The sequence below is a fragment of the Hippocampus guttulatus genome, chromosome 1 (genome assembly GCF_054856545.1).
Source record: "Hippocampus guttulatus isolate MCC_2025c chromosome 1, RoL_Hgut_1.0, whole genome shotgun sequence".
NCBI classification, from domain to species: domain Eukaryota; kingdom Metazoa; phylum Chordata; class Actinopteri; order Syngnathiformes; family Syngnathidae; genus Hippocampus; species Hippocampus guttulatus.
The window spans coordinates 24058358-24084306 of record NC_141261.1 but is presented as its reverse complement, the minus strand read 5'-3'; the positions used below and the strand labels follow the sequence as shown (position 1 = coordinate 24084306).

Genomic DNA, 25949 nt, shown 5'->3' with positions numbered 1-25949 from the left:
TGCATGCAAATGCGTCAAAGAGGCCAAACAGGAAGACGCACAGTGTAGGGTCACAAAAAGTCGATTCTTTCACATGTTTCTACTTTGGGTTGCCAATAATAGCAAACTTTATTTGGCTCACCATGCTGGAAAGGTCTCTAATGGCCGTTTCAATTCCCTCTGAGGGATGGAGAGCAATCCAAACGGACCTCTCTCTATTTTGGGATTGGTACCACAACAATCTTCACATGTAAAGTGGTTTTGTGGGTCAAAAAAAGAGTCAAAGATGGTTAAAAGTTCACGCCTTTGGACAATAAAATCTTGCAACATGTTGGCCTTGATTTCGACCATCTTGTTTGTTGCACAGCCTCTACTCGCTGAGATGGAAAAGTCTGGTCAACAATAAGTCACATGAAGGAACTTTTGTCAATGTCACCAAAACATGGCAGCTCTGTCGCCCGGTGCTGGCCCAAGGCAGGTGGGGAGGCTGAGGGAATGGAAAATGCAGCATGGAGAAAGGAACAGAGGTGACACACATAGCCTCGAGGTTAAAGCGAGAGATACAAAGATGAGCTGAGCTGAGCTGATGGATGAAGAGATTCCGAGAAAACCAACACAACTGGACGAGAGAAGCTTGGATCATGGCTCATGTTGCTGTCCAATGTTTGTTCAATGGCGCCATCTTAATTGTGTTACTTTTAAAATGTCATACAGTACGGTAATATTACATTTTACATTACTGCCATTTGAAATTACTTGGTTGTACATTATTAAAATCTTGAGTTTAACAAAAGAGCAGAGATGGACATTTCACTTTACTGTAACACATTACACCTGATGATCACCATAATAAGCTTACGGTACTTTTCATTAATTTGTACATTAAATTAAATGTTTTTACAGCTTCATAGATTAAAGTGGAAAGAAAAATTGGTCTTAATTCTTTTTTTTTTTTAACATCCGGCCACATATAAATAGGAATACAACGAATAAATAACAGTTTCTTGCCAGATGCCACGCAGAGTGACAATCGATAATCAGTGATGCTGTAATGATTGACGTGGAAAGTCGTCCAATGATGTATCAACAGTGGCTGAAAATCCAGCCAACAGGGGTGTTCACACGGCACACATTTGCATCGGTGTTGCACCGATGCATTTTGTTGCAATATATCTTACACCGGTGTACGTTTTGTGGAGCGTTCACACGTATAAAGCTGCTTACTGAAGAGAAGCGCGTTAACCCCGGTGCAGCCCCTCTTGCGTTCACACGGCAGTTTCTGCGGCCGTGAAATACGATAAATAAAAATAAAATAAAACATGCGCATGCGTAAAGTGTACTTCCTTTTCCCCGCCTTGTTTGTGACATATCGAAAAACCATGGTTTATACTTCTCCAGACAAATCGACGCTATGGTCTATCAGACACCATAAAAGGATGAGAGAGAGAGAAAGGAAACATGACAGAAGTACAACAGAGCACGAAAGCAACGCATTCAATACCCGTATGTAATCAACTCTTCTCATGGGTAGCGAATCTACCCCTGTTGCGTTCACACGTCCCATTTTATATCGGTGCTGCCCCGCAAACTAGTATTTACTCTGGAGTAAATTTTTAAACCACCTCCTGAGCAGGGTTCAATTTGCTGCGGTTTAAGTTGTTTTCAGGGGCTACACCGGTATAACTTTGTACGTGTGAACGCTCTATGGGGGGCAGCCTCGGTGCTACGACAGAGTAAAAGTTGCCGTGTGAACACCCCTAATGATGATGCAGTCAGGCGCGACTTCAACAGAAACCGTGGTAAAACTGAGTTATAACTGAAAGAATGGATTAGCTGAAAATGCTATGGGGGAGCAGACAGCATTACTGAAATGTTATTAGAAATGTTACCTCACTGCATTACAGAAAAAAAAAAAAAAAAGGTACTGTAAGCCCGCTGTTGTAATCGTGTATTTTTCCGGACAGTGCTCAATTGTCACAAAACATGAACTTGGACAAAACAAACATGCACTCCATTCCTTGAGGAGATGCCAAGGGAATGTCCTGCTGCTCATGTTCAAAACATGTTTACATTTAACCGTTGGAGAGCATAGTTGTGGTTAGGCTTGATTAAAACAAGAAATTATTTTTGGCACACTTATGGTTCGTCTGCTTTGAACACTGTTTGCAAATGTTGGCCAGAAAGTAAAGGCCCTCGCCAATTTTTACCCTTGTACACAATGAGCAAGCCAAACAGCAAATCTGGTGTTATGTAGTCTGACTGGTATGAGTGTTGTGATCATTTCCAGCTGTAAATGTTAATCAGAAATGTAGTCTCTGGAATTGCACCAGTATTTTCTTCATTTGATCATAAACCCACTTTATGGTAGGAGTCCGTTTTTGCTCCTCGACATCACCTAAATGAACACTTGGGGCTTCATTTTGGTGATTGGTGTGAATCCCACGAGGGCCGTGACATATTTCGGCACGAATGCAGGTTAGACCCGTTACTGGTAATGGTGCCGACAAGTGCAGGTCGGCATATCTGCAAGAGGGAGGGTTTCGCCGCTGTGGGAGTGCTCATTCATGGCTAATTCTTTCATTTCATTCCCTTTAAGTGCAGCGCACAAGTCGCGCATTACTATCTCAACATTGAGGAAGCATAACTGTGCAGTGGAGTGGGCACTTGGGGACCATCCCGGCTGCTTCTCTCATGAGCCTTGCTTTTTTTTTTGTTTTTGTGTTTGTTTTGTCACTTTGTGTTTGTTGTTACGTCGTGTGGACCTGGTGTGGACTTTTTTCAGCATTTTTTGGCCACGACATTCATCAAGGAGGAGACTCTGTGCTCGGTGGTTGCGCCTTCTCGGCAGCATGGGTATACCAGCACTGTTTTTGACTGGGAGGAATGTCGGCGCCATTTGACTGTCGTTGCTGGACAGCCGGGGCGCTTGTGTCTTGCGCCTGTAATGGGCAGCATTTTTCACAGCCCCGCTTTGTTCAGCGGAGAGATCGGTGCTGTTGAACGGTCTGCGGCTGGATGGATGTAAGGCTTGAGGAGCCGACGATGAGAAGGAAGGAGCGTTAGCGTGGAGCGCCGATGCGGATTTGGAACTGGGAGTCGCGGCTTGGAGTTTGAAGCGGATTACGTGGGACAGGAGAAGTGAACTCATCTCTTTTCGTCAATGGACGTTACAGCTTCGTGTTTGCTTTCAAAACTTAGCTTGTAGCAGACGTGTGCACATTTTCAGCATGATGTCTCTGATCCACTGGTGAAAGGACACTTTGATCCTCTCCTCTTTCATCTATAACTGCTTCAGACAACAAAGTGTATGCAGAAAAGTGGTGAAGATTGCACGACTGTCTGTGTCCTATGTGTTGTGTTGTGTTATTTTTGTTATTTTGACTTCAAAATGGCGCCGCGAGAGTGGCTGCCTTTCCAGCAGCTCCTATATTTTGTTGTTCTACTTCTTCGTTTCATAACTTTGCTGCTGTGAATTGGGAATTTCTCCATTGCGAGACTAATAAAGGTTTTGTTATCTTATCTTAATTGGTGGTGTGCCCTGTCTCGACCGCACCTTACAGATTTGAAAAAGAAACATAGAGTCATTGGTGTTTTCTAGAAATGAATTAGAATAAATTGTTGATTGCATTGATGTAGTTCCTGAGGAGTGATGAGTTTGTTTGCCTGGGCAACACATTTTGTGTTTGCTATTCTTGAAAATAATCAATTTTAAATGATTTTGTGACAAAGATGAGCACCATTGCAATTTTCGCGCCTGTGATGGTGTGAAGCATTTCCTGTTCTGTCACCTTGTTTGCTGGTCTCGCCTTCAGAGGCAGTGCCCAGGGCTCCTGGAGGAGATGGCGAGGTGGTGGGGGTCATAGTCTGAGGCTTGTCGCCATCTTGACAGCGATTCTTTGAGGTCTCGATGCCTTTGACTCTCCTGGCATGGCGGTTTCCTTTGTAGTGGGCTTCAGCTTGGTTCTGTATGGCAACACCGAACGGAAATGTGGAAGGTAAACACAAATATACCACAAACAGGTCAACTACTGGTTAATCCGATACACTTATTCGTCACTGACTTTTTTACATATTTGATTCTCGCTCAGTAGCTGCAGGTGTGAATGAATGGTTTTCTGTGGCCTGTGGTTGGCTGGAGACCAATTCAGGGTGTAAACTGGCTTCATTTGCATCGCATTTTTCTAACACTGTTTAGCAGTCGCCTCATTCCTCTGAAGGGGCACAATAATAGAAAGCATTCTCATTAGGATGTGGTCCACATTATGCTATACTTTGGATTTCAACCACAATACTGTATACAGTATCGTGATGTGTTCTGTACCCTGATATAGGTCATTTTATATCCTGATTCTTGATGATGATGATATACTGTATATCCCAATATGTTACTTTTCCTTAAAGAGAAAGTAACATTTCTTTACAATACGTTCCATGCACCACCACTAGTCTAAACACAGCATTCTGATGAATATTGCGTTTGTGGAAATCACGGCTCACCTGTTTTCTGAACCTCAGCCATGATTGGTTGTGACCTGAGGCCCGAGCATCTGTGATGCCATTTTCAGTTGACAGAAGGTGGCAAAATTGCCGCCGTCGGAGATTGATAAAAACAGATGGATTTTCCTGCTTTACGCTTATTCCACAAACACAATATTTATCAGAATGCCAGGTTTAGACTAGAGGAACATATTCTTGTAAAGGAAATTTTTTAGGTTGACTTACCCTTTAATATTAAATGAATGAATGACATTTCCCCCCCATTTATTGGCAACACAAATAGAAATACAAACGTAAATATCAAGTGCAAAAATCCCATTTTACTTATCAGGTAGTACAGCCAGGCTTCAAGGAACGTAGACTGTTGTTGGGATTAACATCATGTCGTGTCATGTTTTTTGTCCATCCATTCCCCTCTAGCAGTGTTATAAAGCTTGTAGGCTTGCTGCAGTTACATTAACCATTCATTTTTCATACATAGATTGTTAGTGACACATAGTCGTGACACAAAAACTCAGGGACTCATTCTACCTTGGAGTGCATCATCTGGAAAAATACTGCCAGAGACTCGAGTGTGCTAACTAGAAGGCTAAGAGCCCCGGCTGCTAACCCACACGCCGGTGTTTCTCACTGACTACCATACTTTTGCACAACATGAGCATTCCACATAAAAGTAAGAGTTGCCTCTTCAGCAGGTCGTCCCGGCGCCCCTCTCTCCAGGCATGACTAATCCATTTATATTCAATCAAACTGCTACACAAATCGAACAGTCGGATTAAGCATGGGTTAATTGGACACGCTGGGAGAGTAAGGCACAAGGATGACGTAAGAAGAACGCGACTGCTGTCTTCCTGTCTCTTGCGCCACATGATCTTTAAACTTAAATAAATACATTGCTTGGGGAGGGCCAATGGCAGATCCCCTGAGCCCTGGTATGGCGCCATGCACGATGTTATTCTATAGACATCATGGGACTGTGCCACGGGAAGGCAGGCTGGTTTACAGAGAAAGGAGAGATGGATTACACGCACGGGATCAAAAACCTACAGAGGTAGAGACACTTGAGACCAAATGTTGGCCCCCTTTGTTCCTCACTCAACACTTATTTGTCATTTCTCTTGCAGAGGTTCCCAAATAAATGTAAATGTCTATGAAGATTTATACGCACATTCTGTTCCATCATCAGTGGAAAGTTCTCCTGTACATCATCTGAGAGTCCAAACTGACAGATACTGGCTCCAGCTTTTTTTGATTACCAGACTGATTGTGCTGGCGGAAGTTAAACTGGGACGCCGTTGAACTGGAAGGTCCATAAACTACTCCTAGCCCCATTCCTCAACAATGCATGTTACTACACGACGTTTAAACAATGGGTTACAGGCTTTGAAGGTTCCCAAAGACACAAAGACACCACTTATCATGGGGATCACAGTGACGGAGTGAAAAGCATCGAAGAACACGTCAACATTTTTTCAGAAAGAAAAAAACAAATCATCCTGCTGAGAAGATCTTTCTGCGATTTATTGCAAGAAAGGAACTAATCTCTTTTTGAAACACCCACCACTAGCTTAATGTGTTTGCACAGAGTGTACACAAGCAAGGTGGACCATTCATCGAGGAGTCATTTGCAGAGAAGATGGTGAGGCCGGTACAACATGGCGCATGAGATGCAAGGTTGCTATATTGAGCTTGCTGCCAGCAGTCTGAAGGACATTTTCACACCTCTGCCTGCCGCCCGTTCATTTTATCTTTACTTTCTTATCCCAAGTGTCCCAACAATGTCCAAGCACATATATATAGAGCAGAGTTGCACGTGCAATATTTCAGAGTAGAACTTGAATCAGCTGTCAGCAGGCCTCAAAAGTAGGTTGCGTGAACGGATGTGCAATATTTCGTGCTACAGCGCTGTGGTAAAATGGTCTCGAAACGATCTTTGAAAGTCTTACTGCTGCGTACTTGATTTTATAGCTGGATAGCTCCCATACAAATGTACACATCAGAGGTAACAAAAGATCAAATAGGACACAATATATGCAATGAAAGCAACATATGACAAAATCTGACCTTTTGAAAACATGAAGAGTTTTATCTATCCTGCAGGCCTGTGTTGCATTGATAATTCCACACAAAACTGTCACTTATAAATGTCAGCTAAACTAGCATCAGATGTAATGTCTTTTTGGACACTTATGGAAAATGTGAACAAAAGGGTGAGCTCATTTGGACGTACAGACGATAGTCAACCGCAGCTTTGACATTGCTGACATTCTGCAGCGAGCTCTCATGACAGTGACAGCGGAGAGCCGCTACAGCTCCTCTGATTGCACGTCTGAGCCTGCCTGTCTCCATGTGCGTGCGTGCGTGCATCTTTTGTTCTGCCAAGCAAGCTCACAAGAATAAAAATGGCGTACAAGGCCCTCATACAGTATGTTGACTGATTTGCTGGTGTGATTTGTGCTGTAAAAGGCAGTACCTGATATTATTTTTTCTCGTTTTTTAAGAGGAGGCTGAAGGCACATCTTTTTAGCTTGGCTTTTGAATAAGTTAATACTATACTTATTCTAATTCAAGCGTTTTATATTTATTTTGTTAATTTTCTTTTCTTTTTTAAGAGCCATGGTTTCCTCTTGGGGGCCTCCACACTGGGAGGTATGGTTGCTGTCACTCAGTGTGGATCATCACCCCTTGGGTTCGTTTTTCCTCATATGGTTTCTCTGTGCCTTGCCACGTCTTTTTTAATATCAGGGTCATGAGTGTATGTGTGCAAGTTTTGTATGTTTGTACGTGTGTGTGTGTGTGTGTGTGTGTGCGCGCAGGTGTGTGTGTGTGTGTGTGTGTGTGTGTGTGTGTGTGCGTGAGCATCGGCATTTTCACTGGTTGCATTTTTTGTTTTCACTCCTTTTAGGTAACAGAGTGAAAACTTGTGTTTGAAATGAAAATGTATTGGACGTTTTGGGACACAGCTATTTCTAAAGCTTTATTTAAGCATTTGGAAAATTGCATGTTTGGGGAGGGCCCTGTTTTTGTCGAGCATGACCCAAGGTCATGCGCACAAAACAAGATGCCTGCTTGGCTGAGTTTGCTGTGTAGGAGCTTGAGTTGCCTTTGAAGAATGTCGAAACAACCCCACAGATACACGTCAACATCCTTAGAAAGTCTCGCCAGTAGACTCAAAGCTGTTGGGCGGCTGAATCCAGACAATATGTTCTTTCACCTTCACTCCTTGTGAGTGGAACATCCTACTGGATTTGTCCATACTGTGTATACGTTTTAGTGTACCCTGATTCCTGACTAATAAGAGACACGTATTTAATCATATAAACATTCCCAGATAAATATCGGTTCAGCATGAAGATCTAAGGAGAGCAGGTTCAAAGATTTGAACCTTGTCGCCGCTTAACCACATGATTGCAGACTTAGCGAGTATATTTAGCACTGGTCCACTCCTAAGTGTGGTCTGTGCGTGTCTGACCAAAATGTCTGCACCGCTGTGTTTTCAACATCACAGCCTACACACTGGGCGCTGGGAATGGCTTAGCACAAGGCCACACTGAAAGCTTCCGCGTCATCAATCACAAGTAGAAAATGCCCATTATCTCCCACTGGAAAGTTCTATCAGAGAAAGTGATTCATCTCAAGTCAATATGAAATAAAAGAAGTGTCCAATAAAATAAACACAGGCCAGCAGTTCATACTTGGAATCACATTTTCAGGATTTTAATAAAACTTTTGTCATTGTTGATGCTCCATTTGTAAACAACCTATTACTCATCCTTAGCCTCTGTCCCAGATCTTGCCGCTTGGTTCCACTTTTTTTTATTGTTTCGTTTGATGCTACAGCACTTTGAAACAAATTAAATTCCAACAGCGGTCAAAAGTGCCAAAACAAGGCAAAGAACTGCACCACCGCGTCTTTATCAATATCCGCTCACCGGTGAGAAAGCAGAGCAGGACACCTTCCAATTTTTGCACTAGAAACTTAGTGTAGAGTACCTCTGAGTTGAAGCGGATCTGACAGACGTTACAGGAAATGACCGGCCGCTTGGTCTTGACCAGTGGAACTCCGAAGGTGTGGTTGATCACGGCCTTCTGCACTGGGTCCATCTTCCATGGAATGACAAGGGAAGTGCGGAAAAAGGGGGGGAAAGAAAAGACACGGCAAAAAATGGTGAGCTTTCGTTTAAACAGTGAAGTTCTTGTCTCGTCTTACCTTAAATGCACAACCACGTTTTGTACGATGAGTACAATCAAATGAGATCAAATCCAAGAGATGCTGATAAAATCATTCTCATGTTTGTTTATACAGTACCATCAGATGTTATGGTTTGGATTTTACAGGCATGCACAACTGAAAGCCGCAACCACAATAATAAACATACAGTGATTCCCTTGAGCTATGAGTCAGTTTGAGTGAAAGATCATATTTGTAAGGGTGTGTCTCTCAAATCATCTAACAAAACTTAAATGGATGGAAACTCCGTTTAAGCGTCCTAAAAAAATAAATGTTTGCAATGTGGAAAAAAAGCCCTCTGTAGTATTGTCCTTTGTAAAAAAAAAAAAAAATTAAGCAATAGCACAATACGATCTGAAGAAATGATTTACGTTATGTTTTTGCTTCATTTAAATGATTATTGTGCTACTCCTGGTGTGAATGCCTTGGCTATTTGGCTGTCGTAAGACATAGCAATATACTGTACATGGTGACAAGCTCAGCTCCTCAGTAAGCCTCAATAATATTAGTCTTTCTTCACGGAGGATAAATAATATATGCCTGTTTCATTATATCTACATGTGTAGCGCCAATGTTTGTGTAAAACTATCCATCTTTGAAGATTATAAGACCAAAGCTATTTCTAAGTCCCTACATGGGGTTTCCCATCGTGTGTGGACTTGAAGACCAGGTCGGAATTTGACATTGTTGTTGTGTGATTTTTCTCCATCTGCTCCATCAATCAGCAACATGCTATTTAACACCTCATATGCATTTAACTGACGCTGGTTAGGTACTTCAACCCCATCCTAAAGCTAAATGGTGAATTCATTTAGCCGTCATTGTAAATTGGCTTTCGCGCTAATTTAGAGTCAATGCTGTGGTTTTTAACCACAAACATGTTGGCACTTTCTTTGCAGCGACAGCAGACTACTGAAAAAAATGTACAATGATGTGACACTGTTTGCGTACGTAGGAGGATGAAAACCAAAGTAATGGCCTAACGAGAAAAAAAAATGCAATTGCTGTTGTGTGTCTGAAAAATCATAAGCCATTGACCGAATGTTCCAAAGAGCCTTCCAAATGTGATGCAAGCGTGCTGCTCTGGGAAGGTTCGCAGACAAGAAATTACTCAATTTGGCCCGTCTCTGTGTTTAATTTGGCCCATTGCCAGGCTTTCCCTTAAGTCATCTCACACCCACTGTCACGCTCAGCTATTATGAAGATATCCTCAAGAAGAGAATTTCCTTGACTGCAGGTATAGAACGTGAATCCCTCTAGGACTTGGAATGCATGCAGAGGAGGCCTTGGATGTTAATCTGGGGGGACAGCAAGGCCTACCTGGATATATACACCATGTGGATGAGCAGCAGAGATGGATAAAATGATGGCATAAAGACCAGAAACCATAGCATGACGCCATGGCTCGGCATCTTATCTCAAAATAACATAACAATCAATCATTCTTATCTCATGCAACTTTTCCCCATCAAGCACGACTGCTGTTCTGTTCTTCATTCTCCCGGAAATGGACTTGAGTGGAACATGGCATGCAGCTCCACAGAATAGAGTAGTAGCAGTTTGCAACATATTGAACCGCAGCAAGCAATACTACATGGACAGCATCTGCCACAGCAACAAGTTCCTTCGTGTAAATAGTACCGGAGACCAATTTGAAGCATGTTGCATTGTACTGAAATAGGAAAAAGAAAAAAGAGCTGCGATGCACTCAAAAGTCGGATCACACCACATCTTGAGGTATCATGTTTCATGATATACTGTACTACAGTATAAAGCCTACTGATCAAGTGAAATCAAGCAAATGTTTTTTTTCTTCCAAATTTCAATCTTTGTAATTTGAAACTTGCATTGCAATATCGACTTGAGTGTTCAGCCCTAGATTTCCGAAAGCAAATATATCAATACATTTAGAGTGTTCTGGTCTTGTATGTATCGTGAACTAGCCCAGTGTTGTACGATACGCTCTATATCTTCCAGCAGGCCTCCAAGCTGCTGTCAGACGCTACCTGCTGGATGATGAGCAACACGGTGCAGGTGCACGTTACATGCTGTACGAGGGCGTTGGCGTCATGACCCCCTGGAGAGCGTTTAACACGAGCTGAGGTAACAGAATGCACATGAATGATGGGCTTCAGCCAGATTCCCTGGGTGGAGGTCAGCTACGGTCCATCCAGTCGACTCAGCTGTTAAAAACACTGTGCAGCTGCCGAGAGGCCTCTCTGGTGGGGTTCACACAGAAACGAACCCAAAATCCCTCTCAAGCAGAGGCAAACACTCTGTGATCATGTCTGCTGGTCCTTGAGAGACTGAAGATCCGAAAGCTTTGATGTGGAGGAGGCCCACATGCATTCTATTTACAGTCGTCTCTTGACATATGAGGTGAGATTGTTCAGTGATGCTCGCAACTCAAGACAGTCATGCACATCAAAGCTCAACATCTAAAAAATATGTACGTTGGGTATTTCAGGGCACAGTTGTATTTGTCATAGTCGTACATCTGCAATAGACACGTTGAATTATTTCCCCACCCCGTGATGATGTTGCGCCACCTTGCAGTGGTGTCAAGTCCAAGTAATTCCTGACCATGTCTGAGGAGATTTCGATTTTTCAGTATTTTACTTGACTACTGTGTATATTTTTCTGACGGATTTTCTAGCTACCTGGTCGCACAAGCAGCAGCAAGTAAGCTTGCTTTGAAGGCCTACTTCCAATGCGTAGATGACGTAACGAGTGTGCATCTCGTCCAGCAAAGCGGTATGGGACGTCTTGGCAAATGATTCTCAGTTCTGTTATTTAAATTAACATTTTGCCTCGCAAACTGCAATGTGAGAAAGCTTACCGTATTTTCCACTCTATAAGGCACACCTAAGGCACATTCAATTTTCTCAAAAGCCGACAGTGCGCCTTATAATCCGGTGCGCCTTATCTATGGATCACTATTCTGATTTCTTGGACGTAGTATTTTAAATGTTCCGTGAAGTGTTTTCTTACAGCTGCAGTGGTTGTGAAAACTATATAAATAAAGCTCTATGGTATTGTATTGTATTCCCTTTAGCGTAGCTCCATCTCGTGGATGCATAACACAACTCGCTGTTGTGGCTTCGATTCTACGTGCCTGATAATGCGGGCGTTCAACATGTGAAAATTTTTTAAAATAGGCCATTCACTCAAGGTGCACTTTATACTCCAAAACGCCTTATAGTGTATATATACGGTATTTCCAGAGTTGCTCTATTTGTAAGGAACATCCATTTATGTAATAAATTGCATCACGGGGTCTATGCATTGCACGCAAAACGCACCAACTCTTCACAGTCGTAGCTAAAGAGCTCTTCTGCGGTTGCTATTGATTCTGCTGTTGACAAACTGCAAGTGCCTGATTGTAGCTGGATATGGGGCAGCATTCATCACTAGAAAAACGAGCCTTGTCATCATCAAGGAAATGTCATACGTCCTCAATGTCATCCTCCCAGATGGCAAGGCCTGCCCTTCCACAGTAGTGTTCATCAGAGACGACCACCACAATTCGGGAGTAGAAAGAATGGAGCGGCCTGCCAACAGTCCTGACCCGAAGCCAACCAGTAGGATCCGTTTGGATGTTCTGTTCACACTTGAGCAAGTGTCGCAAGCATGTTGAAGGAGCGGAATGCCATGCCACACAAGTGTGTAACCAGGCTCCGGTGCCTGTTTATAATATGTTCCTAACGGGTCACAGCAAATTGTACAGATATGTCTTATCATTGTGCCTCAAAAGGCATTAAGCACACTGTCTGGTATTTTTTTTCTTTGATTACTCCTGGTGAGCCTTTGTCATGCTCCCAAAATGACTTTTGTCATATCTTGCTGTGTTGTTTCCTTGCCTGGTCTCACTATCTTGCACTTCTTTTCAGTTCAGTCCCCTGCTGTGTTTGATCACTTCTCGACAGCAAATTGTTTTCATCGTGTCGAACTTGAGCAGCAAGGAATGCTCCCTGCGGCACCACTCTGGCACTCGCAGTATAATCTGCACTGAGGTGGATGTAACACAGTCTTTGAAGCACAAGTTTTGTTTGACTGGAGGCCAGATTAAGACGCAGCAGAACGAAGGAAAAAAAAAACACATGCCCAAGGAGCTGTGTACTCACCTTCTTCTCCTCAGTGTCTGTGCAAGCTTGGAGCTGCATTTCCCCTTGGACGTGTTTGCTGCGGTCACAGGTGTGTGTTTGGGTCTCAGAGAGCGTGAGACTCAAAGTGCGTGATGCACTTTCCTCCCTCATTCAGCTTCCTGCTCACTTCTCAAAGATGAAGACCAACTTAAAGAGCTAGTGGTGCATTGCCATCAACAGTGTCTTGAGTTGTCCTTTTGGGCCTTTTTGAGATGTTGGGATGCTCTCTGTAAACTCTGCAAATATTTCCCCGCCATGTGTCAAGCGTCCTCCTGCTCTTGCTCTCAGTTCTCCTTCGCCATGCCCTAAAGCTTGCCATGGTGAGTCCCTCAAGCTGCACTGCAGTGTCTCCTCCCCTTCTCCTTCTCTCTCCCCTCCTTCTCGTGCATATTTGCGCTCTCTAGATGTGCTTGAAGGATTATGAGAGTGTTCCACTGACCCCCTGCTTATCAGTGTTTAGCCAACCCAACAGAACATTTACTTTGCCCACCGACTTCGACTAGCAAGACAAATTGGATGAGGTGCGGGGTATTTAGAAAGTCACTGTGTGCAAAGAAGTCAGCAGGTCCAAGAGCATTTTCTATCCAGGATCCAGTTCTCCGGAGTACCCACCTGTGAAAATGAGAGCAGCTAGCACTGTAGAAATGTTTAAATCCCTGCCCCCCCAGTGTGCAACAAGTCTCTTGGCCTGCCTTACCACCCGACATGAACATTTTGGCCTGTTTTACTGCTTCTTCTTCTCTCTCCTGTCCAAGAGGGGCGAGGGGGCAATGCTGTTGATCTTTGTGAGCTGTGCACCTATGAAGCCCTTTGAGATTCTTTTGTTATCGAAGGTGATAGAAATAAATTGATTTGTCTTGAATAACATCATAAAATGTTAGTGGATGCACTCTTAATTTGTCAAACGTAAACCTTTATATGCTTAGCAATCATACGTGATCATTCAGATTTAAGTCAAAATGGATACTATGTACCCAATAAGGCTATAGGACAACATTATTTCCAGCAAAACGTATTTTGTCCAACCGGAAAAAAAATAATAATAAAAAACACGATATATCCAAAATATTGTGAGAATAGGTACCGGTAATAACATCATATGCATAAATGCATCGTTACATGAGGACTGTCAAGTAAGACTCAATAGTCACTCGTGTCCTGCCACATCACAACCGCGCGTAACCAGCGGCGTTAGGTGCAAATGTTGCTGACAAAGAATTGTGTGGGAATTTTGACATTGTCGTTTCGAAATGACGGCTTGAGTCATGTCAGATTATGGCATTTACCCTGAACGTACAGACATCACTTATCACGCCACTACTTTTTTTTCCTTGTCATTTCATATTACAATAGCAGAATGGTAAAGCAATGCTAATGCAATATGATGAAACTAATATGATGGCTGATAAATCGGTACAATTGCCATTTTCTGACCTTTCAGCTGCCTCGGAAGAAGCGTGTGCATGTGGTCTATATTGGGACCGACACATACTAATACTGTAAACCAGTCCATCAGTGTCCAAAAGCCCATAGGCAGTGACAGCCAAGTGGAGTACAAATCATGTTACAGGACCATTACAGCTGTATATATATAGACATGACGCCGGAGAGGCCATTCCTCTGTTATAGAGGTAATAACCTTCAATGTTAATGGCGGGCTAATTATGATGTACAAACTCAGCGGGATCAACTCTGAAGAGAGACAGAGAGTGACTTGCTGCCAGCTAAACGTGCAAGGACATTTCTCAATGTTATGGCCGCAATAAAAGTGAGTCTCCGGTGAAATATTCAATACAGGGCGATACAGAAAGCAGAAAGTCACCAGCAGGCTTTGAAGACACTCACACACTGATCAGGATTTCCCTTTCATTCGCACAGTCGCAGGGAAAACAAAGCAAGTGTTGAATTATTCTTCAACACATCATCGAGCTGCACGTACTGTACATCTGGAGGGAGTCGAGTCTTTTTTTGGGAAAACATCAGACTACTTCCAAGTTGATGTTGTTGTTTACGCATCTTTTTTATTGTGTTTTCTAAACAGTTTGTAACAAGCGTGGCAACCATTCGGAGACGGTGCATCACACCCCGGGGAGCTCCTGTCTTCAAATTCTAGCAGTACTCTCTCATCCCCACTGGGTTTCAGTCTCATTTCCATCCATCCATCCATCCCTTTATATCCTGGTGAGGGTCACAGGAAGTCTGAGCCAGTCCCAGCTTCCGTTGGGCAAAAGACCGATTACACTCTGGACCGGTCGCCAGTCCTTCACAAGGCACACACAGAGAACAACAACCATTCACACTGATAATCACACTATCACTCAGTGGAAACTACACAGACTTGGATGGAAGAAAAGCGAATGAACTGTAATTATAAGGGCCAGTCTTCTCTCCATTACAGCGCTGTGAAATGAGATATAAAAGATGAATGTCAGTGTTTTTTTTCCTTTGTATTTTTTGGGGGGGATGATTTGATTGTGAATGTACTGTATGGACATGCCAAGTTACTGCAAGGTCAGATCCGCTTTCTCGCCTCTCCTGTGGCCCCCCCTCCTGGCCGCAGGGTCATACAACACTGAGTAGAGGGATTTTTGTCGATTCAATTGATGGTAGATAAATTATTTGGACCTGAGACGACAAGGAAAATAGCGGCAAATGGTTGCCAACTATTTGAAAAAATGGATTAGGTAACACAAAATGCTCCTAATAGCAATATTAAGTTGAACGTGATGTGAAGTGGTGAAGAAGTGCAATGTACAAACCTGATAAAATCCAAAATGAAAAGAACAATGCAAAAGTTAATTATTTTATCTCTTCAAATTTATTTCCAGACTTGATCATTTTCAGAAGTCAAAGTGTCTAAAAAAAAGGCAACAATAGCTCCTTTGTTGAATAGCTGTGTGGAAAAGTGCCAAAAGCGAGCATGTGCATACAGTGCAGCGAAGCCTATCAAACCGAGGCAAAATTTGGCTCGATTGCATTCTTATTTGGTAAGTTCCTATTTTAGCTGAAGTGTAAAATGTAGAGAAGAAGCTACAATAAAGGCAAACGCATCCCGATAATTCCATTTGCTTTCAAGCTTAATTCTATTTCCATCAGTCCACGCTTGCAATAATAACTTGGGCGGTTCTTAACCTCAGAATAAAGTTGAAACCCTCCCCAATCTTTTTAGTCATCCGAAGCACAATAAGATAATGGCTGCCGCTCTCAGAGAAATGTCAGCAAATGTGATTGAGAAATCAGGAGCTGCTCGTTTGATCAGTTAGTGGAAATACTGGGGCTCCACGACAGAGCCTTCTTAATTATTTGCCTTGCCCAATCAAGGTGGAGGTGGCGTGCTTAATCAAGCGGAGGCAAGCCTGACATCATTCCCCACGGAGAACAAATCGCTTTGTGGTTGAACATATTGATGAGAAATGTGTTGACATTCTCAAATGCACTTTGGAGGAGCAACATGATGCTGACTTGATGAAGTGGTGAATTCCTCCGTGGTCTGCTCTGACTGGTGAACCTTTTTTCAAGGCCCGAGGGGAGCAGGAAAGTCCCACTCAGTCACAATAAAGACCGCAGGAGCAAACAAACGGTGCTATTTCAAGTGCAGCTCTGGAGTTACCTTTCATGTATCAGCTTTGACTCATTCAAGCAGACAGCTACATTTCGTTGTAGCTCCCCTAAAATAGCAGTGACTGAAGTTTCGATATTCAAATTCAAATGTCAATGCTTCGGCACATATTCCACCGCATATCACGGGCGCATGTGTGTGTGTGTTTGGGGGGGGCGGGGGGGTTTAACATATCGTAGATTGCCTGCCGCTCCTATGGAGTAACATATAGACACTGCTGTGATGTGAGGCAACCATTTCACAAATTAAAAGGCACACACGGGTGGTAATACAAAAGCACTGACCATAAAAAGTGTTACGTAAGCAGTACCAGTAACACGTGTGCGTCCATTTCAATGCAATTACGTTCCCACAAAGGATTTTAATCCTTCCAGTAATAAGACCGCACTGCGGCAATGACTTGGTGTCATTCAAAGTAGTCCCAGTTTCTCTTTGGGCTCTTACCGTGCTGAAGTTGTGGAAGAGGGCCAAACTGTGTGGAGGAGGAAGAGGAGGGGGAGCAGGAGGAGGAGGAGGTGTCTCCATGGGGAACTGCAGAAAGGGCTTCATGTCCAGGTGGGGCTGGATCACTGTTGGAGTCCGCAAGAATGCTGGCATCGCCGCCCCGCCACGATTTATACCTCCTAAACACAGAAATGACATCATATTCAAAGCAGTGGAAGTTTTTTTTTTCAAAGCAGCTGGCGTATAAAATGAAGAAATTCCAATGAGCACATCTGTGCACCCTGTCGATGTTTCACTTCCCCCAAACATACATGCAAGGCTGCCATAATGACACGTGGCTCCCAGTGCTCGTCATCTTGACACTTCCCTTCTTGTCTCCTCTTTAGCCTCTGCCAAGGATGATAGTGAGGGGGCCCACAAAGCAAAACTCAGCCTCAGCGAGCTCTCGGATTAAGACTTTTAATACCCGCCGCCGGATTGCGCTGGCGTTCAAATTCCCTCCACGACTTAAAGCTTTTGCTGCTCTCCTTTTGGGGATTGCTCGGAGCTTCAATATATTCTCTCACTTCAGCTCTTGCGTGTCTTTTCTCCCGCATGCCCTCGGAAATTTTTCATCTACCTGCCTCCTTGCTCGCAAAATGTAATTTGAGGCTTTTTGGACACCCCTGCATTTTCATCAAGCGTTTTAAGTCAGACGAATGAAATCGGAGGAAGTCATGGGGCTTCTGCAGAGCTGATGTTAACTGATGCACTCGACAAAGTTTGGATTAGCGAGAGTGACTTTTGCAGACTGGGTGGAAGTGCTGTCAAGTACAGATTGCCTTCTGCTGCGCATCTGTCAGCCTTAAGGTGGTGAGGGCTGCATCATTATCTATACTTAAGCACACGCAAAACATGGCCACATTGACAACATTTCTGCAGAAATTAACACACTCTCGTGCTCTGTTTAAGGAATGCAATGGAAATAGACATTTTACGGTCATTGCAATACACGTCGCAGGCACAGAGCAACCGGAGTCATTGAATCGTTGGTTTCTTACCGTTAACCAACATACGAGACAGTCATGTCAACACGGGGCGACAGAATGGGAAGGCTGGGGAGTTGCCAATTTGCGGCACAAATTTTATATGAAAAAAAGACAACAAATGGAGAGGGGAGAGGGGAAAAAAGATAACTACCAAACTAAGCTCGTGGCGGGGCACAGAATGAGATCTGGAAAAAAAAAGCACATAAAAATTGGACCTTTTTATATGTGCACAAGTCAAATCTAAATTAAAACCATTGTAACCTCGCTTTTGCTTTGGAGTACATCATCATGTATTTACGGTAAGTACATGTTACAAATTATCCCTTATTGGCTCAGTATGAGCAAGCAGAACTGTGTGATTTCTCAGTGAAGGCAGAAATATGAAAATATTGTATCCCATAAAAAATAAAAGTCATCATGCATGACATCTCGAAATGTCAACAAATCTCATGAGACTTAAGCTCAGTGAGCATGCAGCTCAATGTTCGGCAACACTGAAAAGGTGTACTTAGGTTTATTGTGAAGTGGGAGGTCTCGGCCATTGACAAAGGCAGCTCGTTCTCAGCATGGCAAACAATTTAACAAATACTTTGCTGCTTGACTATATTTATCATAAGACAATCGAGGAGCTAATTTTGTTTTACAAAGCTTAAATTCATGTCTGTAGCTTCTTCCGTAATTGTAAATATGAATCTAAAGCATCAACATGGAGCAATACCCACGAGTGTGTTTTCTTTATCCTCTGCAAAGAACGATCAATATTCCAAGAGGAGCTGTGACCAACTCCATATATATCCATGTGTCTTTATTACACTGAAGTCAGTGTTCCCTATTCAAATGATTGGAAATGCCATTTCGTTGTTCAAGCCTCCCTCACCCCGCCCCTCCAAAAAAAGGAAAAAAACCCTTTAAACTTCAACAATTATTCATTATCATCATCAATTCATCTGTCGATTACTTTGTCGAATAATTGATGAATCAGATTTTTTAAAAACATGTTCAAACTTTCATCCTTTTATTGAAATGGATAGTGCAGAAAATGCACAAACAAAATTAATTATGATACTCTCATTGGCTTCATCCATATCATGTCAGAAAAAGCCAAAAATGTTGATCGTTGGCATTTCACAGTAAAAGCAAATGTTTAATTTGAGTCAACACAAATGTAATCGGTCCACTCTCATGGAGGACTATGGACATTAGAGAATATTGGTCACTTGCATGTCAAGGCACGACTGTCTTTCGAAAAACAAAACAAAAAAAACCCTTCAACATCATCTGTGGCCGTACTAACCCTTGGCGGAGACATTCAGGAGATTCATTTTAATAGATGCTATATTTTGCTCAGAAAACACAATGATTGAACATTGCATTATGTATTTCGTTCTAGTTTGTGTTATTCTTGCACATCCAGGTTTTCATATTTTACGGCACACCGTGTATATTCGATGTGGGTTTGTCCTTCTAAGAGATGCTTTTCAATCCTTGCCTCACTCATGAGAATTTTCAGACACATTGCATGGGGGGGCGGGGGGGGGTGGTAGCCCTGTACTATTCTGATTGGTTATCAAATCCCGGGCCCTGCAGGTCGCATGAGCAGGGATGCCATTACAGAGCTTTAGATGCACTGAGGGCAGTTGACGCAAATGCATCTCGTGCGCAGTGTTGCAGCAGCAGAGTCAACAATTCCCACCACAGCTTTCAGGATGAGCAAAAAGAAATATTCCTCTGGCTGATTTACCCGTTATCAGTCCCATGGCATAATTTTCAAACTCTCTCGAAACGGTTTGACCTTGCGTACGCCAACAATCGTGGATCAGATATTCTGTTTTTATAATTACTGCTGCTCCCTTGTCTTGGTCTCGTCCAGTGGAGTCATGATGACCTGCCGCAGTACTGCATTTGTCCCTCACTTCCATTCTGAGCTGTCAGCTATTATCAAGTCAAACTTAAATAGATTCATGCACTTCATTGGAGCCAGCACGAGAGCTTTCCATCTTCGAGCCAAGAATCCGGCAGCACCAAAACCTGAGCCAATAGTTGTAAGTGACCACAAGAGGGTACTGCTGAGGTCCCTGTGAGTTCTTGCAATTTCTGCTGAAGATGATGACTAAAGATTTTTACAAAATAAAAAAGAAATTCAAGCACTCGTCAAGATGTATCCTTACCATTAATTCTGTGTGTTAATTAAAGTTCCCGGTGAAAGTTGCGACAGTGGAGGTGGATGGAGTGATAAAGATCTGTTTGAGATCTGAAGATCTGATTTGCTTGTCTGAGATTGCTGCTAATATGCTTTCGTGTGCGGAATATGCAGGCAATGCTGAGAGGGCTCAAACATGTTTCATTTCCACAAATGCTGTCAGAAGTTGCATGTAATTGCATGTAAGGTATGTGGGCATGCACAGCATATGTGCCAGCGAGGGCGAGCGTGTCAAAAAGGTCACAGGGGGCTTAGTTACGGTGAAACGATCTGGCAATCTCTGCTCTAATATGAGTCAAAATATGTCCTCATTGAAATGTACAGTACACAGAGCAGAGAAGCCCACACACACTGAAAAAAAATGTTGAATTTACTCACTTTTTTTCATCAAGTGGCTGCATGAAGTACAATCATCTGCATTTATACACACATACACATATACATACATATACTGTATATATACAGTATATATATAATTTAAAAAAAAATCCTCATCTCACCCCCCCTCGGGTGGTGTCCGTCCCTCATTCAGCTCGGGTCCTCTACCAGAGGCCAGGAAGCTTGAGGGTTCTGCGCAGTATCCTTGCTGTTCCCAGCACTGCACATTTCTGGATTGAGATGTCCGATGTTGTTCCCGGGATCTGTTGCAACCACTCATCTAGTTTGGGGGTCACTGCCCCGAGTGCTCCGACCACCACAGGCACGACTGTCACCTTTACCTTCCAGGCTCTCTCCATCTCCTCTCTGAGCCCTTGGTATTTCTCGAGTTTCTCGTGTTCCTTCTTTCTGATGTTTCCATCACTTGGGACCGCTACATCCACTACAACGGCTTTCCTCTGCCCCTTATCTATGATCACGATATATATATATATATATACATATATATATATATATATATATATATATATATATATATACTGTATATACCTGTATATATACTGTATATATGTGTATACTGTATATATATATATGAAATACGAATAGTCTATTTTGCATGCAGATGATTTTATTTAATGCAAACACTTGACAAAATAAAATTGAGTAAATTCAACAAAAAGTGTAGAAATACCTCATCACTCCAATCTCAGTTTGCAGCTTGTCTTCCTAAATGGATAAATAAATAAATAAATAGTTTTTTGTTAATTTAAAAAAAACACAAAACATAGGCAACTTTTGCATTTTAAGGTAGCTTAAACCTTTAATTTACAGGCTGCAGGCTGTGTGTAATGAAAGGGCAACAGCAATGACACCCTGTTGGGATTTATATGACATTTCAAGCCTCCACGCCCCATGTCACAAAAAAAAAAAAAAAAACACTCCCAGAAAACCCCCACGTTTATCTCCCCTAAGTCACTGAATCAAGGCACGGGGGATTTAATTGCCAGTCTGTTATTTTGGCGTCTTCAAACGAGAGGGTAGAGCATAGGAATTATGTGAAATTTGTGGAATGACTGCCTGTGACCTGTCTCACCTCACCAAACCACAATGTCTTGAACACATACACACACACACACACACACACACACGCACATGCAAGGGCCAAAGCATGTGAGCCACAGATGCACACCCCTTAATCCTTCAGATAAATCTCTTCCTGGCTCCTGGGCTGGCAGGCAGCAAATGGACCTGTGGAAGTGCTTGGTTTGAGGGATTGTGTGTGTGTGTGTGTGGCGGGGGGGGGGGGGGGGGGCGCACCTCTCTCAAACACAGTACTAATGAGTCGCCCAAGCACAGCGAAGGTGAATGCATGCAAGTATGCATCTCTGGGCTTTTCGCTGAGTCACAACATGTCACAACATGCACTCACTCACTCAGCACAGGATTGGTATACTTAATGAAAATATGCTCGAACTGGCTCGGTCCCATCGCATTCCCTCATGATATTTATCTCCAAAGTATGATAAAGACGTAACCTGTAATCAAGTCGTTAAGCCTGACCTGGAACAAAATCATTGTCGTGCAAAAGGCTCAGGCCTTATTTCGCCGTGTTTATGTGGTGACGCGGAGTGTTTGTGTCCGTTTGAGGTCAGTGATGACGGACAAAGAGCTGCCAGGGCTAATGGGAGACGACAGCCCGGGATGACGGGGACGGAGAATATCAAGTGAACGCGTACAGTGCCAGTGCCACACTGCACACCACGACGATAATACTGTATTCACAGTTAGAGTACAACATTCATGCACTCTTGTTTGCCGGCCCTCCTTGAAGGACTCCCTCAGAACAACCTCTGGCACAAAAACTCTCTGGATACTTTGGATACATACAGTGTGTGTGTGTGTATGTATATATATATATATGGCAAGTCCTGATGGCACACCACTGATATATATATATATATATATATCAGTGGTGTGCCATCAGGACTTTGAAGTTGAAAGGAGGCAAGAATTTGAACAGAACAAAAAACACCAAAAACCATAACAACAAGCCAATGTGACAGTGAGAACGATCCAACAAAGATTGAACGAAAGCAGGAAACTAAATGCAAGGCAACTGATGAGAAAATGAGAATCACCTGGACAAGAAATGCGTGGCTGTGTTGATGACACAAGGGACTCGCTTGACAAGCACAGGTTGGGGCGGGGGGGGGTAAATAACAAGCAAGACAGGACACAGGAAACCAAGCAATAAACAAGAAAAATAACTTAATGTAATCTAGCCAAACAAATCATGACACCAATCCCGATTATTGACAAGCATTCCGTTCTTTGAGGGACCAAACTAAACCAACCAAAAACCGATTTCTGTTCAGCGAGTTCAGTGTATGTTGTTTTCTGTATGTAAGTTCCTTCTCAGGTAAGGGCTTCTCCATTTGGCTGGCAGCCAGTCAGGCTTGCAACAAGATCACAGAGCTGTCCTCAAGACGTTCTTCAGTGTGATTGGCTGAAGGCAACGTCGCAGACAACGACAGATGAACTGGAGGAATTATTTTCCAGAAGAACGGGTTGCTTTATTCTGCCTGCCGCGAGGCACTACTCCAGTGCGGCGTGCAGGGATCGGACTTGATGACGAAAGACAGGGGGGGAAAGGAGGGAGTCGACTCAGGGGGAGAACGAGGTGACACAAGGTGAAGCGCGGCCACATCTTCCTGTTCTTCTTTGTTTTCCGCCACATGTCTCCCCACAGCCACCCAACCCCCACCTAAAAAAAAAAGCTTCCCTCCTTCTCCTGTTCGTGTTACACACCCTACCGGAACAATAGCCAGCAACTTTCTTCCCAGGAACCTGCGCCCTCAGGTGTGGAATTCTATCAGCTGGACCAGCCCAAATGCACCTCGGCAGACTGTCACAAAGGCAGCCGATTCTCTCCGAGATTAGACCCCCAGCCTTCAGGGAAAGGACGGGACAAGGTTGGGCTGATACAGTGTGGGCGATGAAGGCATTTGAAAGAGCCACACCTGTGCTCTTTGAGGAGCGCAAACAATAATAGGCTGATGCCCAGCGTTTGCCATTCCTCAAGTGGGGTAGAGGGCGACATCCCATCAGCCTAAGAGTGTGTGTGTGTGGGGTGGGGGGGTGACTTGACAAGCATTGTCTATGAATATAGAGTAGCCTAACAAACAGGTGTGTCCTCGAACATAGCGACCCAAACGGAGCCCAATCTTTTGAAGTGGTTGCGGGGTAGGCCTTCACCATAATATTGCTTGTCATTGCAAAAACTACAGATAATACTTGCGTTCAAATCAGCATCAATCGCCGCATCTGCCCATGTGATCAAGGCCATGTCGCTAAGGTGGAATTTGCATTAGAAGAGGAAGGGGTAAGCATGTTTTCAAAGTCAAGTTAAAAAGATAACATGATTTAAAAGTGGTGCACCAACAGCTGACACTCAGAAGAATTGAGACACTCCATCCATCCATCCTTTTTCAACACCAGTTATCCGGAACAGGTCGCAGGGGTTTGGGAGCCTATGCCACCTGACTCCGGACGAAAGGCAGATTACACCCCAAACTGGTTGCCAGTCAGTCGCAGGGCACATATAGGGACAAGCACGCTGCCCACACACACACACACACACACAAGTCAGGTGACTGTACACCTACATCATCAGTGACTTGAATTAAGGACACTCCTTAGGAATTTTCATTTCCTCGCCATTTCTCCATATATGAAAGGCACATCCCCCTTGAACTTCTGTCAAAGTAAAGACATTTTCTTATTAAATCCCCTTTATCAAGGCAAAGTTTGGTAAATGTTTACTTCAGATGCCTCAGAGTTTTTCACACCCGCACATGACGTATTTTGCCATGAAAGCAGGGAATGCATCATTGGATGAGATGTGATTGTTGCTGGCTGGAATAAATTGTGCAACTGTGCTTGCCATCACACCAAATGTTGTCAATAAGCAATGATAAAATCAAAATGAACAAGCAGCAATCCCACCCCCGTGCATGGTAAACGCTTCTAACAAAGCAGACCGTGGATGAAAGGAGCGCTGCAGCTTTTGAAAGTCTATCCAAAAGCAGCTCATTAATGAGCATTGATGAGAATATCACATGCCGAATGTGGGGCAATACGCTTGATAAATGTGACTTTGAATGGGATCCGAGATGAACGCTTGTCAAGCAAATGAATGCAGAAATAATCTCTCAGGTTTTGGGACACTCTGCCTCATTTAATGTGCCAAAATAGAGAGGGTTGAGAATATAAATGCCTAGATGTGTTGCTCTCCACTGTCTTCAAATATTCATTGTTAACAGCACTGCTATTCATTGGCCTGTCTATGGTATTTAACATTTTTTGTTAGCATTAAGCAAGCAAAGCCTTCAAGTACATAATGTGTTCTCTTTGTTTGATGTTTAGTTTGACAACGCGCCTCAACAGGTTAAAGCCTCTTTGTTGAAGAATTGGTCACTGCGAAAAGGCTGCTTGTTGTCAAGTGAGTTGAGTTTACTTTTACTACATAGTACTTGGCTCCCATCTCACAAAGTTTGGCTAGCAAGTCAAAATGAAAAAAAATTCCCAAGGGGACACTAGTATCTCCTTCTCTCTCAGCTTGATTTTTTTCTTTTTTTTAAGCATTTCATACACAGGGTGACAAAATGTGCTTCACATTGTTAAAAAAAATACATTTTTAAAAGCAAAACAAGGTCAGAAATTTAAATTCTCAAGTAGTATCGATTTGTGTTCTTTTCAGGTTTTTATTAAATTCCTCATTTTTCTCAACGCGCCTGTCTTGACTCAACATTTTTGCCCAAAACACTTCATATTTGAAAACGTTTCCAATTTGCCACTGTTTGACGTGTCTCTCCGTCTCACTTGCAAGTAAGTATATTTCAGCACTTCTCACAGAGAGGAAATTTAGACTCGCCAACTTTTTAATGCACTTCCACTTGTGCTGCTGAAGTATTTACAAACGTGAGTGGAATATATTTCTGAGTCCCAAAGTGGGATGCTAATAAAGCCCACAATTCTACAGAAACGCACAGTAGTTTTAGTCAATCATTAAAACACACGCAAACCACTGAGCCAGCAAATTAGTCGTGCTGCTCCTCCAGCCCACGTCACCATCGAAGACCAGAAGCTGAGAAAACCAAGTTCAGCGATGTAGCTACTTTTAGGTGCCGCATTCTACTGCGGCAGAGCCTCGTTGTTATTAGGATTATTTTCTTCCTAATGAGCTGCGCGTCGCTCCACAATTGCCTTGATTGAATCTGGCACCCCATTAGCATGTTAAAGAGGGTCGGCTTCATCTGTGAGCTGCTGACTGACAGCGGCTATCATCTCTGTAATTGGGCCTGACGCTGGAGCCAATGCTGAGAGCCGCGTGGAGCCAGGAAGAGGAGGGACTTGGGAAACTGGAGTG

The 25949-nt window shown here is 43.2% G+C and overlaps 1 protein-coding gene across 6 annotated transcripts in view; it reads right to left on the bottom strand.

Annotated features, from left to right (window-relative positions):
* The window catches only part of znf385a (zinc finger protein 385A), a 51315-nt gene that overhangs the window by 11048 nt on the left and 14318 nt on the right, over nucleotides 1-25949 (bottom strand). For 3 of the 6 annotated variants that reach the window (XM_086121388.1, XM_086121406.1, XM_086121426.1), the window contains exons 2-4: nucleotides 16916-17094; nucleotides 8470-8580; nucleotides 3768-3942 (exon numbers count right to left, since the gene is read on the bottom strand). In XM_086121388.1, coding sequence (XP_085977514.1) covers nucleotides 3768-3942; nucleotides 8470-8580; nucleotides 16916-17094 — 465 coding nt within the window. Of the gene's footprint in view, nucleotides 1-3767; nucleotides 3943-8469; nucleotides 8581-12831; nucleotides 13184-16915; nucleotides 17095-17226; nucleotides 17376-25949 lie in introns of those variants that run through there. The other 3 variants (XM_086121414.1, XM_086121397.1, XM_086121435.1) reach the window with 3 other exon arrangements.